This window comes from Excalfactoria chinensis, chromosome 13, assembly GCF_039878825.1.
Source record: "Excalfactoria chinensis isolate bCotChi1 chromosome 13, bCotChi1.hap2, whole genome shotgun sequence".
Classification (NCBI taxonomy): domain Eukaryota; kingdom Metazoa; phylum Chordata; class Aves; order Galliformes; family Phasianidae; genus Excalfactoria; species Excalfactoria chinensis.
This window is the reverse complement of record NC_092837.1, coordinates 15,192,197-15,204,633: the sequence shown is the minus strand read 5'-3', so window position 1 is coordinate 15,204,633 and position 12,437 is coordinate 15,192,197. Positions and strand designations below refer to the sequence as shown.

Below are 12,437 nucleotides of genomic sequence, written 5' to 3'. Positions count from 1 at the left end.
GTGTGGAGAAGTCTTCACTAGCACACAAATGCAATGACAGCATCCCTCTTATGGGTTCATCATATGAAATTCATGTTGAGTAATATTTGGTGTGGTGGAAGAGTGGTGTCTGATGATGGATAGCAATGTTCTTCCCTTCTGTACTTTTCACTACTTTGCCTTGTTTGTTGTCAAGATCAAACCAGGCCTGGGGGGAAGAGGACTTGAATATACCTAAGATTCCTTGTAGTGTGAAATGCTTTCAGCAGTGGCTGACATATGGGTAAAATTTGGATGTGTTTGACAGAGCATCTAAAGATTGTGAGTGCAGAACAAGGGTGGTGAGTGGCTGGATTTGAATGTGGAAAGCAGGTGGGTGGGCAGTATTATTGTGAGGACACTGGACTGATTTCCAACTTGCTGCCAAGGCCCGCAGCATCGTTACATTTTTAGCCATGGTGCTGATAATATCTTTGATTGTGGGATATGGAGATGAAAACCCTGTTTAGACAATATGTAGATGTCATGTTAAGGTGCCTTTGGTTGGGCAGTGGTATGATTTTGGAACTTGGCTCCCTGCAGTGTGAGTGGGAAGTTCCATTTGCCAGGTGGGAAGGAGACAGGAGTGGTTTTCTGTAGAATGTCGATACCAAAAGAACAACATGAAGTTACAGCATCAGGAGTGCCTTCAAAAGGCAGGGAAACCCTCACTCAAGACAAACTGTGATCAACACAACACAGATTGTGCTTCTGTAGTACATAGTTACAGGTGGAATTATAGAGGATTATGCTTGACATAGGACACCATTGCCAATTCATGTTTGCACTGGGAATAGCACACATGCAGGAGTCTTGTCTCTGGTTATGACTGCTCTGAAGAACAGAAAGCACGAACTTTAACAGTCCAAGAGGAGGAGGACTTAAGGAAAATAAATGCAGAGAAATACCATCATCTTCTTTACTGTGCACGGCCAGCTCAGTGCTGAGGGGAGCTGCTGGTTAATTGGAGCTACTTGGTAGAGAGCAACGATCTGTTTGGGATCTTGTCTTCCTGCGGTAGCCGGGGATGTAGACGAGGTTCTGTAATCCAAATAGGATGGATCCCAGGAAGCACCATCATGATAGATATCAACACTGAAACAAAAAGATCAAGATATTCGAGTATGAAGAATTTTGAATACTGAACAGAGAATACAGAGGAAAAAGTACTTCAGAAAAGACTGCAGGACTAATCACTGCAGTGGTGGTGGGGAGGGTCCTTATGCAATAATGAGATAAGACTTATGAGAAGAAATGCAAGAGGACAACACATCCAACACACCGGAATAAAACGGCCAGAGGAGCCCTGTGCTATCTCCCTCAGATCGTGAATACCGTGAAGAACAGAAAGGAAAACGTGATCACCTACAAGAAGAGAATGACTGCAGGAGTCGAAATGCTGACAATATTACCTAATTGCAGAGAGTGCGGTGGTTGTGCGGTCTCAGCCGTAACATCGGCAAAGGCAGCAGCGGCGCTCGGTGGAGCCGTGCGTGCAGTGCCGGGCGGCGGCTGCGGGCGCCGCTGTTCACCACGGAGGAGAGGAAGGAGCGGAGCGCTGCAGGCAGCCCCGCCCGCTGCGGCCCGGCTCGCTCTCTCGGTCGCTGTGTCGGCGTCCGTGTGGGCTGCGAGCTGCCCCGCGGTGCGGAGCGGTGCTGCAGAGAGGAGGAGGGACGGAGGGAGAGGTCAGCAGCAGCCGCGAAAAAGGAGCCGGAGAAGAAGACGAGAGAGAATAAGAACAAGAAGTCGGAGGCGGAGCGGCGCGGAAGCGGCGAGTGTGAGGTGCCGGCGGGGCCGTGCGGGAGATGTGCGCGGCCAGAGAAGGGCGCTGGGGCCGGAGGCAGCGGGCGCTGCTGTGCTGCGTGTTGGTGGCGGCGTGGGAGGCGGCGTGGGGGCAGCTGCGCTACTCGGTGCCCGAGGAGCTGCCCAAGGGCTCGTTCGTGGGCGACGTGGCCAAGGACCTGGCGCTGGAGCTGGCGGCGCTCGGCAACCGTGGTGCCCGAGTGGTGTCCCAAGGCAGGACGCAGTATTTCGCTCTGCATGCGAACAGCGGCCACCTGGTGACGGCCGAGAGGATAGACAGGGAGCAGCTGTGCCGGCTGCAGGAGAAATGCGTGCTGCGCTGTGAGCTGATCGTGGAGGGCGAGATGAAGGTTTATGCCATCGAAGTGGAAATCACGGACATTAATGACAATACGCCCAGCTTCAAGAAGTTGGAGTTCGAGGAGAAAATCACTGAGATGACAGCACCGGGGACGCGATTTCCCTTACCTAAAGCACATGATCCGGACATCGGTGTTAGTTCCCTGCAGAGCTACTCGCTGAGCGGCGACGAGCACTTCTCGCTGTCCGTGCAGACAGGAGCCGACGGCGAGAAGCGTCCCGAGCTGGTGCTGGCCAAGGCGCTGGACCGGGAGGAGGCGGCGTTTCACGAGCTGCTGCTGAGGGCGAGCGACGGCGGCGATCCGGCTCGGACGGGCACGGCGCGTATCCGCGTGTCTGTGCTGGACGCCAACGACAACGCGCCCGCGTTCAGCCAGGCGGTGTACACGGTGCGAGTGCCCGAGGACGTGCCCGTGGGCTCCACGCTGCTCAGCGTCACCGCCACCGACCCCGACGACGGAACCAACGGAGACGTACAATACTCATTCCCCGAGATTTCTGATAAAACTTTTACTATATTCCATCTTGAACCAAAAAAGGGAGAGATCATGCTCGCGAAAAACCTGGACTTCGAGGACTGCAGTTTCTATGAACTCGAAGTGCAGGCACGAGACGGCGGTGGCCTTTCTGACACGGCGAAGGTGTCGATCTCGGTGACGGACGTGAACGACAACGCGCCCGAGATTTCGGTGCGGTCGTCGCTGAGCGAGATCTCGGAGGACGCGTTGCCGGGGACGGTGGTGGCCCTGCTGCACGTGCAGGACCGCGACTCGGGCGCCAACGGGGAGGTGCGGTGCAGCCTGGGCGAGGGCGTCCCGTTCCGTCTGGAGCGGGCGCTGGACGACTACTACAGCGTGGTGACGGCGCGGGAGCTGGACCGCGAGCGGGCGTCGGAGTACAACGTGACGGTGCGGGCGGCGGACGGCGGGTCGCCGGCGCTGCGGAGCGGCGCGGTGCTGGCGCTGCGGGTGCTGGACGTGAACGACAACGCGCCGGTGTTCGCGGAGGCGCGCTACAGCGCCCGGCTGCCCGAGAACAACGCGGAGGGCGCGCTGGTGCTGACGGTGCGCGCGTGGGACGCGGACTGGGGGCAGAACGCGCGCGTGCGCTACCGGCTGCGGGAGGGGCGGCTGCGGGGCGCGCCGCTCTCGTCCTACGTGTCGGTGCAGGCGGAGACGGGCGCGCTGTACGCGCTGCGCTCGTTCGACTACGAGGAGGTGCGCGAGGTGGAGCTGTGGGTGCGGGCGGAGGACGGCGGCGCGCCGCCGCTCAGCAGCAACGTGTCGGTGCGGCTGCTGATCGCGGACGAGAACGACAACGCGCCGCAGGTGCTGTACCCGCCGGCGGCGCCGCCCGCTTCGAGTTCGGGCTCGGGCTCGTGGGAGTCGGGCGCGTGGGGCTGGTCGGGCGTGGAGCTGGCGCCGCGCTCGGCGGAGCCCGGCGCGCTGGTGGCCAAGGTGGTGGCGGTGGACGCGGACGCGGGGCAGAACGCGTGGCTGTCGTACGAGCTGGCCAAGGCGACGGAGCCGGGGCTGTTCCGCGTGGGGCTGCACAGCGGCGAGGTGCGCACGGCTCGCTCGCCGCTGGCCCGCGACGCGGCGCGCCACAGCCTGGTGGTGGTGGTGAAGGACCGCGGGCGGCCGGCGCTGTCGGCCACGGCCACGCTGACGGTGGTGCTGGCCGAGAGCGTGGCCGAGCTGCTGTCGGAGCTGGGCAGCGCGGCGGCGCCGGCCGAGCCCGCGGGCAGCCTGACGCGCTGGCTGGTGCTGGCCGTGGCGGCCGTGTCCTGCCTCTTCCTCGCCTTCCTGCTGCTGCTGCTGGCGCTGCGCCTGCGCCGCTGGCGCCTCTCTCGGCTGCCGCCTCCGCCTTCGGCCGCCGGCGTGTTGCGCGGCGTGCCGGCCTCGCACTTCGTGGGCATCGACGGCGTCCGCGCCTTCCTGCGCTCCTACTCGCACGACGTGTCGCTCACGGCCGACTCGCGCAAGAGCCAGCTGCGCTGCGCGGGCGGCAGCTGCTGCGACACGCTCCCGGCCCGGCCGCCGCCCGACGAGGCCGCTCCGCTGCGCGGGGAAGACGCAGCCGCCCACCGCGCCTCGGAGACCGACGCCCTCACGGTGAGTGCTGCGACCGCGGCCGCCTTCGTTACTCTCCCTCCCCGCTATGGTACATTCAACATTTTTGCCTGGTTTCTCTTCAAGTTCTAAACGCAGGTCTCATTGTACGTAATCAACTTATTGATGACTGCTATGTCATTGGTAAATGTCCAATGGGGATCTGTTTCCATGCAGTCCAAGAATGTTTTCTGCTGTCAGTAGGAATAATTTCATGTTCTTCGGTTTTTGTGAGATGTCACTGTTTGAAATGTTGTTTTTCATGATCAAGACAGTGCCTATTGCTATTATGGTTGACTGCGACAATAAAGTCTGCGTATGTAGAGAAAGGTGGGTGAGAGACTGGACTCAAGGCTAGGAAATAGGTGGCTAGCATGGTTTTGAGATGGGTATGGTTTGATGTCATAGCTGGTGCTAAGTCTGTGCTGTTTGACCCACAACCTTAGTTTACTTGTCGTTAGAGGTAATAATAGTCCCCTGGAAAGGAAGATTTCACACGAATTGTATGTGGAACTCTAATTTACTGCTAGAATGGCATATAATGACAGTGTGAAAACTCATGTATCCATGTCTAGTTTCCTGTATGCCTGTATGTGATACAGACTTCCTCCATCTCATTCTTTAACTTTCTCTGCTGTCACCGACAATGGCAAGTGATCCATCTCACTTGTTGGTTGTTACTTGCAGCTGTTCTTTAGGGTGAAGATATCCCTGGAATTTGATTTTTATTGATCTACTGGACGATTTATCAAGGCTGGTATTTTGTGTATTGCAGTCCTGTAGGTGTGACATCAACACAGTCGATGTTATTCCAAGCATTCTTTCCTTTTTTGATTGAGGTACCAGTTAGAGAAATACAGAGTTGTCATCTCACATAGTTGGTTAACTGGAACTGTTATTGCGCGTCTCACCTTTGGTCATCGAGTTGTTGACTTGTCAGTGTGATATTCGAGCAATAGGATGCTGTGCTTACAGCACTGATTCAGCACATTTTAGTCTAATCCACTATTTATCCACTTTCATTACTTTCATTACTATCCACTTTCACTTACTGCTGATTTTGTCCCCTTTGTTTTCTGCTTTCCTAATGGTTGGGTAGGTAAAGGAATGGCATCTGTGGAGAGACAGGTCAGATATGAAGGAGTTCAAGTTGCTCTTGTCTTATCTGTACAGATGATTGGTGTCCGTGGTGGGTTTTTATCTTTTATTTGCAGGAGTACCTTATCCTTTAATCTAGAATACATTCCTTCACTTCATTACATTTCTTGTTGGTGTTTCTTCTGAGACTTCCATGTGGCTGATATCCCTCAAAGCATGGAAGATTCCTCGGAATTGTTGGTCAGGGAAGTGAAACATCCATCCATATGTTGTATGTTCTCAGCTGTCAAGACTTGGATATGTTTATGTTTCCTTAAAGCGTAACTGAATGAAATGCTCAGGCTGCATGTGATGTATCATGGAAGGCTGGATGCTGACTGGGAGTTTCTTGCTATGAAAATGAGAACCTGCTGTAGAGCCTGTGGAATAGGTGGGTTATTGTGGTTTTGTCAGGGCAATGTTTTGATGTAGTAGCTCATGCCAAGACCCGTGCCATTCACAGTACGACCTTGGTTTCCCTGTCCTTAGCAGTAAAGTTAGAGCCCAGTGAATAAAAGTTGTTTATGAGGCTGTGTATGCAGAACAGTATTTTCTGGTTAGAATGGTAACATTGCTTTGAGAGACTTCATTTTCCTACCTGTACTTCAGTGTAACCTTGTGATGTAGATTTTCTTCGTAGCCATCATTATCTATTCAGGCCTGTATTTCCCAGAAGGATTTGGATCATGTTTCTGATTTCTAAACAGGCCTTTTACATTTGGAGGTGTAGGTGTTGTAATGTAGGAAATACATCCTTTCCTTGATGAGACTTCAATGAGCAGAATACTCCTGCTCCTCTTTGCTCCCTTCTGTAGGGACAGGGTATCAGAGCCTCCTGCACCATGGGGTGCCCCTGCCCAGACCCACCCTGTTTGCTCTTCTGCCCCTCAACACTGACCAGAACATCAATGTGTGGTAAACAGACTGAGCTGGAACTAAGACAAGACTGACAATTATTTGTGACAATAAAGGGAAGAAGGGAATTAAAAGTCTAAGCAGAATATCTCACAGTTTCCTCAGAAAAAGGCCTATGCCAAGGAACTTAAACTACAGATCTTTTATTTCTCAATGGCCCCAAGAGTGGTTCTACTTTGATTTCCTCCTTATTCTTTGTGTTGTGAGCAGGATGAGGCATCTTCTGAAAAGCACATGTACTTGATGGTAGGGTGAGCTTGTCTTGGAACAGAACATAATGACCCTGTGTATAACTTATAAACTGAGATGGAGTATTCTACAAGTTGATAGTGATTGTACATGGAGGTCAGTATTTAATCACAGACAGGAAAATTAGGCTAGATGATAGGAGGAAATACTAACTTTGAGCACAGTGAGGCACTGGCACAGGTGCTGTTTTCTGTGTGAGATATATTCCAACAAAGACCATCGTGTGGGATATTAAGAATGAATGAAGAAATCTTCTTGCAAGCGAACATGGTACTTGGGCTACTGGGAGGAGCTGGAATGAAGAGAAAATGTCAGTCAAGGATGGAATGAAGAATCTTTGCAATTCATGGCAGAGATTGTGTATCCATGAAAGTAAGAGAGGACTCACAAGTACTCACCAGTGGGAATAACTAAGATTCTCCTTCCAAAGCGTGAGACACACAGAGGAGCTCTCTGCTATCTTTTTGATCACGAAAACAAATAAGAAGAGGAAGAATCCGGTAGTCAGCAGCTAGAAGCGAATGACAGAAGAAAGATAAATGCGGAGATATTAAAAAATGCTGAGAGAGTGCAGAGTGTGTTGTGCGGTCCCGGCGGTTCCCCCAGCAGAGGCAGCGGCGGAGCTCGGTGGAGCCGTGCGTGCAGTGCCGGGCGACGGCTGCGGGCGCCGCTGTTGACCACGGAGGAGAGGAAGGAGCGGAGCGCTGCAGGCAGCCCCGCCCGCTGCGGCCCGGCTCGCTCTCTCGATCGCTGTGTCGGTGTCCGTGTGGGCTGTGAGCGGCCCCGCGGTGCGGAGCGGTGCTGCAGAGAGGAGGAGGGACGGAGGGAGAGGTCAGCTGCAGCCGCGAATACGGAGCAGGAGAAGAAGACGAGAGAGAAGTGGAGAAAGGAGTCGGAGGCGGAGCGGCGCGGAAGCGGCGAGTGTGAGGTGCCGGCGGGGCCGTGCGGGAGATGTGCGCGGCCAGAGAAGGGCGCTGGGGCCGGAGGCAGCGGGCGCTGCTGTGCTGCGTGTTGGTGGCGGCGTGGGAGGCGGCGTGGGGGCAGCTGCGCTACTCGGTGCCCGAGGAGCTGCCCAAGGGCTCGTTCGTGGGCGACGTGGCCAAGGACCTGGCGCTGGAGCTGGCGGCGCTCGGCAACCGCGGCGCCCGAGTGGTGTCCCAAGGCAGGACGCAGTATTTCGCTCTGCATGCGAACAGCGGCCACCTGGTGACGGCCGAGAGGATAGACAGGGAGCAGCTGTGCGAGAGCGAATCAGAATGCGTGCTGCGCTGTGAGCTGATCGTGGAGGGCGAGATGAAGGTTTATGCCATCGAAGTGGAAATCATGGACATTAATGACAACGCGCCCAGCTTCCAAAAGGCAGAATCAGAACTCAGAGTGAACGAGATCACAGCGCTGGGAACACGGTTCTCTCTGAGAAGAGCACAAGATCCGGATCTGGGAGTGAATTCCCTCCAGAGCTACACGCTGAGCGGCGACGAGCACTTCTCGCTGTCCGTGAAGACAGCAGCCGACGGCGAGAAGCGTCCCGAGCTGGTGCTGGCCAAGACGCTGGACCGGGAGGAGGCGGCGTTTCACGAGCTGCTGCTGAGGGCGAGCGACGGCGGCGATCCGGCTCGGACGGGCACGGCGCGCATCCGCGTGGTTGTGCTGGACGCCAACGACAACGCGCCCGCGTTCAGCCAGGCGGTGTACACGGTGCGAGTGCCCGAGGACGTGCCCGTGGGCTCCACGCTGCTCAGCGTCACCGCCACCGACCCCGACGACGGAACCAACGGCGATGTGAAATATTCATTTGAAGAAATATCAGAGAAGGCTTCCAATGCATTCCAATTAGAAAAAGATACGGGAGCAATCAGGCTAATAAGAAACCTGGACTTCGAGGATGCCGACTTTTACGAATTTCTCGTTCAGGCACAGGATGGAGGAGACCTTTCCGATTCGGCAAGAGTGTCGATCTCGGTGACGGACGTGAACGACAACGCGCCCGAGATTTCGGTGCGGTCGTCGCTGAGCGAGATCTCGGAGGACGCGTTGCCGGGGACGGTGGTGGCCCTGCTGCACGTGCAGGACCGCGACTCGGGCGCCAACGGGGAGGTGCGGTGCAGCCTGGGCGAGGGCGTCCCGTTCCGTCTGGAGCGGGCGCTGGACGACTACTACAGCGTGGTGACGGCGCGGGAGCTGGACCGCGAGCGGGCGTCGGAGTACAACGTGACGGTGCGGGCGGCGGACGGCGGGTCGCCGGCGCTGCGGAGCGGCGCGGTGCTGGCGCTGCGGGTGCTGGACGTGAACGACAACGCGCCGGTGTTCGCGGAGGCGCGCTACAGCGCCCGGCTGCCCGAGAACAACGCGGAGGGCGCGCTGGTGCTGACGGTGCGCGCGTGGGACGCGGACTGGGGGCAGAACGCGCGCGTGCGCTACCGGCTGCGGGAGGGGCGGCTGCGGGGCGCGCCGCTCTCGTCCTACGTGTCGGTGCAGGCGGAGACGGGCGCGCTGTACGCGCTGCGCTCGTTCGACTACGAGGAGGTGCGCGAGGTGGAGCTGTGGGTGCGGGCGGAGGACGGCGGCGCGCCGCCGCTCAGCAGCAACGTGTCGGTGCGGCTGCTGATCGCGGACGAGAACGACAACGCGCCGCAGGTGCTGTACCCGCCGGCGGCGCCGCCCGCTTCGAGTTCGGGCTCGGGCTCGTGGGAGTCGGGCGCGTGGGGCTGGTCGGGCGTGGAGCTGGCGCCGCGCTCGGCGGAGCCCGGCGCGCTGGTGGCCAAGGTGGTGGCGGTGGACGCGGACGCGGGGCAGAACGCGTGGCTGTCGTACGAGCTGGCCAAGGCGACGGAGCCGGGGCTGTTCCGCGTGGGGCTGCACAGCGGCGAGGTGCGCACGGCTCGCTCGCCGCTGGCCCGCGACGCGGCGCGCCACAGCCTGGTGGTGGTGGTGAAGGACCGCGGGCGGCCGGCGCTGTCGGCCACGGCCACGCTGACGGTGGTGCTGGCCGAGAGCGTGGCCGAGCTGCTGTCGGAGCTGGGCAGCGCGGCGGCGCCGGCCGAGCCCGCGGGCAGCCTGACGCGCTGGCTGGTGCTGGCCGTGGCGGCCGTGTCCTGCCTCTTCCTCGCCTTCCTGCTGCTGCTGCTGGCGCTGCGCCTGCGCCGCTGGCGCCTCTCTCGGCTGCCGCCTCCGCCTTCGGCCGCCGGCGTGTTGCGCGGCGTGCCGGCCTCGCACTTCGTGGGCATCGACGGCGTCCGCGCCTTCCTGCGCTCCTACTCGCACGACGTGTCGCTCACGGCCGACTCGCGCAAGAGCCAGCTGCGCTGCGCGGGCGGCAGCTGCTGCGACACGCTCCCGGCCCGGCCGCCGCCCGACGAGGCCGCTCCGCTGCGCGGGGAAGACGCAGCCGCCCACCGCGCCTCGGAGACCGACGCCCTCACGGTGAGTGCTGCGACCGCGGCCGCCTTCGTTACTCTCCCTCCCCGGTCTGGTAGATTTAACATTTTTGCCTGGTTTCTCTTCAAGTTCTAAACGCAAGTCTCATTGTACGTAATCAACTTATTGATGACTGCTATGTCATTGGTAAATGTCCAATGGGGTTCTGTTTCCATGCAGTCCAAGAATGTTTTCTGCTGTCAGTAGGAATAATTTCATGTTCTTCGTTTTTTGTGAGATGTCACTGTTTGAAATGTTGTTGTTCATGATCAAGGCAGTGCCAATTGCTATTATGGTTGACTGCGACAATAAAGTCTGTGTATGTAGAGAAAGGTGGGTGAGAGACAGGTCTCAAGGCTAGGAAATAGGTGGCTAGCATGGTTTTGAGATGGGTATGGTTTGATGTCATAGCTGGTGCTAAGTCTGTGCTGTTTGACCCACAACCTTAGTTTACTTGTCGTTAGAGGTAATAATAGCCCCCTGGAAAGGAATATGTCACACGAAATGTATGTGGAACTCGAATTTACTGCTAGAATGGCATATAATGACAGTGTGAAAACTCATGTATCCATCTCTAGTTTCCTGTATGCCTGTATGTGATACAGACTTACTCCAGCTCATTCTTTAACTTTCTCTGCTGTCACCCACAACAGCAAGTGATTCATCTCACTTGTTGGTTGTTACTTGCAGCTGTTCTTTAGGGTGAAGATATCCCTGGAATTTGATTTTTATTGATCTACTGGACGATTTATCAAGGCTGGTGTTTTGTGTATTGCAGTTCTGTAGGTGTGACATCAACACAGTCGATGTTGATCCAAGCATTCCTTCCTTTTTTGATTGAGGTACCAGTTAAAGAAATACAGAGTTGTCATCTCACATAGTTGGTTAACTGGAACTGTTATTGCGCGTCTCAACTTTGGTCGAGTTGTTGACTTGTCAGTGTAATATTCGAGCAACAGGATGCTGTGCTTACAGCATTGATTCAGCACATTTTAGTCTAATCCACTATTTATCCACTTTCATATTTGGGGTAACAGTTGGATTTTATGAACACTGTTGCTGCTGATTTTGTCCCCTTTGTTTTCTGCATCCCTAATGGTTGGGTAGGTAAAGGAATGGCATCTGTGGAGAGACAGGTCAGATATGAAGGAATTCAAGTTGCTCTTGTCTTATCTGTACAGATGATTGGTGTCCGTGGTGGGTTTTTATCTTTTATTTGCAGAAGTACCTTATCCTTTAATCTAGAATACATTCCTTCACTTCATTACATTTCTTGTTGGTGTTTCTTCTGAGACTCCCATGTGGCTGATATCCCTCAAAGCATGGAAGATTCCTCGGAACTGTTGGTCAGGGAAGTGAAACATCCATCCATATGTTGTATGTTCTCAGCTGTCAAGACTTGGATATGTTTATGTTTCCTTAAAGCGTAACTGAATGAAACGCTCAGGCTGCATGTGATGTATCATGGAAGGTTGGATGCTGACTGGGAGTTTCTTGCTATGAAAATGAGAACCTACTGTAGAGCCTGTGGAATAGGTGGGTTATTGTGGTTTTGTCAGGGCAATGTTTTGATGTAGTAGCTCATGCCAAGACCCGTGCCATTCACAGTACGACCTTGGTTTCCCTGTCCTTAGCAGTAATGTTAGAGCCAAGTGAACAAAAGTTGTCTATGAGGCTGTGTGCAGAACAGTATTTTCTGGTTAGAATGGTAAAATTGCTTTGAGAGACTTCATTTTCCTACCTGTACTTCAGTGTAACCTTGTGATGTAAATTTTCTTCGTGGCCATCATTATCTATTCAGGCCTGTATTTCCCAGAAGGTCATGGGTCACAATTCTTCTTTCCAGACAGGGCTTTTACATTTGGAGGTGCAGGTGTTGTAATGTAGGAAATCCTTCCTTCCCTTGATGAGACTTCAATGAGCAGAGGACTTACTGTAGTGTAACCGAACAGGCAGGTCATTCCTCTCACAGTGTGATGATGGGGAGAACTGGAAAGAAAATAGAACTCCTGGTCTGAGGTAACATTCTGTGTGTATGTATATGCATATATACAATGCAGTGATGTGCCACTCACAGGCCAGCTCCCATCTAACAATACAGTTGCTTGCTGACCAACATATCACCAGCAATTTGAGCTCTTCCATCCACCAAGCAATGCACAGCCATCCCTCAGCATCATCCACCCACTGACCTACTCTGCACAGCCTTGTGATGTCATGCAGTGTGGAATAACACCATACTCAAATCAAGCCAACTGTCCTGGCTCCTCTTTGCCCCCTTCTGTAGGGCCAGGGTAGCAGAGCCTCCGCCACCATATGGTACCCTTGCCCAGACCCACCCTGCTTGCTCTTTTGTCCCTCAACAATGACCTGAACATCAATGTGTGGTAAACAGACTGAGCTGGAACTAAGACAAGACTGAAAATT

The 12,437-nt window shown here is 55.2% G+C and overlaps 2 protein-coding genes across 2 annotated transcripts; both read left to right on the top strand.

Moving 5' to 3' along the window:
• The first annotated feature begins 1,324 nt into the window (after positions 1–1,324).
• Positions 1,325–4,385, top strand: LOC140258378 (protocadherin gamma-A5-like). Its single transcript, XM_072348586.1, has one exon. It carries the CDS (start codon positions 1,824–1,826, stop codon positions 4,383–4,385), a length of 2,562 nt encoding a protein of 853 aa, XP_072204687.1. The 5' UTR covers positions 1,325–1,823.
• Positions 4,386–7,359: 2,974 nt separating this feature from the next.
• On the top strand, positions 7,360–10,106 carry LOC140258377 (protocadherin gamma-A5-like). Its single transcript, XM_072348585.1, has one exon. The coding sequence runs from the start codon at positions 7,545–7,547 to the stop codon at positions 10,104–10,106; it is 2,562 nt and encodes an 853-aa protein (XP_072204686.1). The 5' UTR covers positions 7,360–7,544.
• The last annotated feature ends 2,331 nt before the right edge of the window (positions 10,107–12,437 follow it).

What these genes read in the sequence shown, in the direction of transcription:
- LOC140258378 (XM_072348586.1), top strand. Translation starts at nt 1,824, where the DNA reads ATGTGCGCGGCCAGAGAAGGGCGCTGGGGCCGGAGGCAGCGGGCGCTG.
- LOC140258377 (XM_072348585.1), top strand. Translation starts at nt 7,545, where the DNA reads ATGTGCGCGGCCAGAGAAGGGCGCTGGGGCCGGAGGCAGCGGGCGCTG.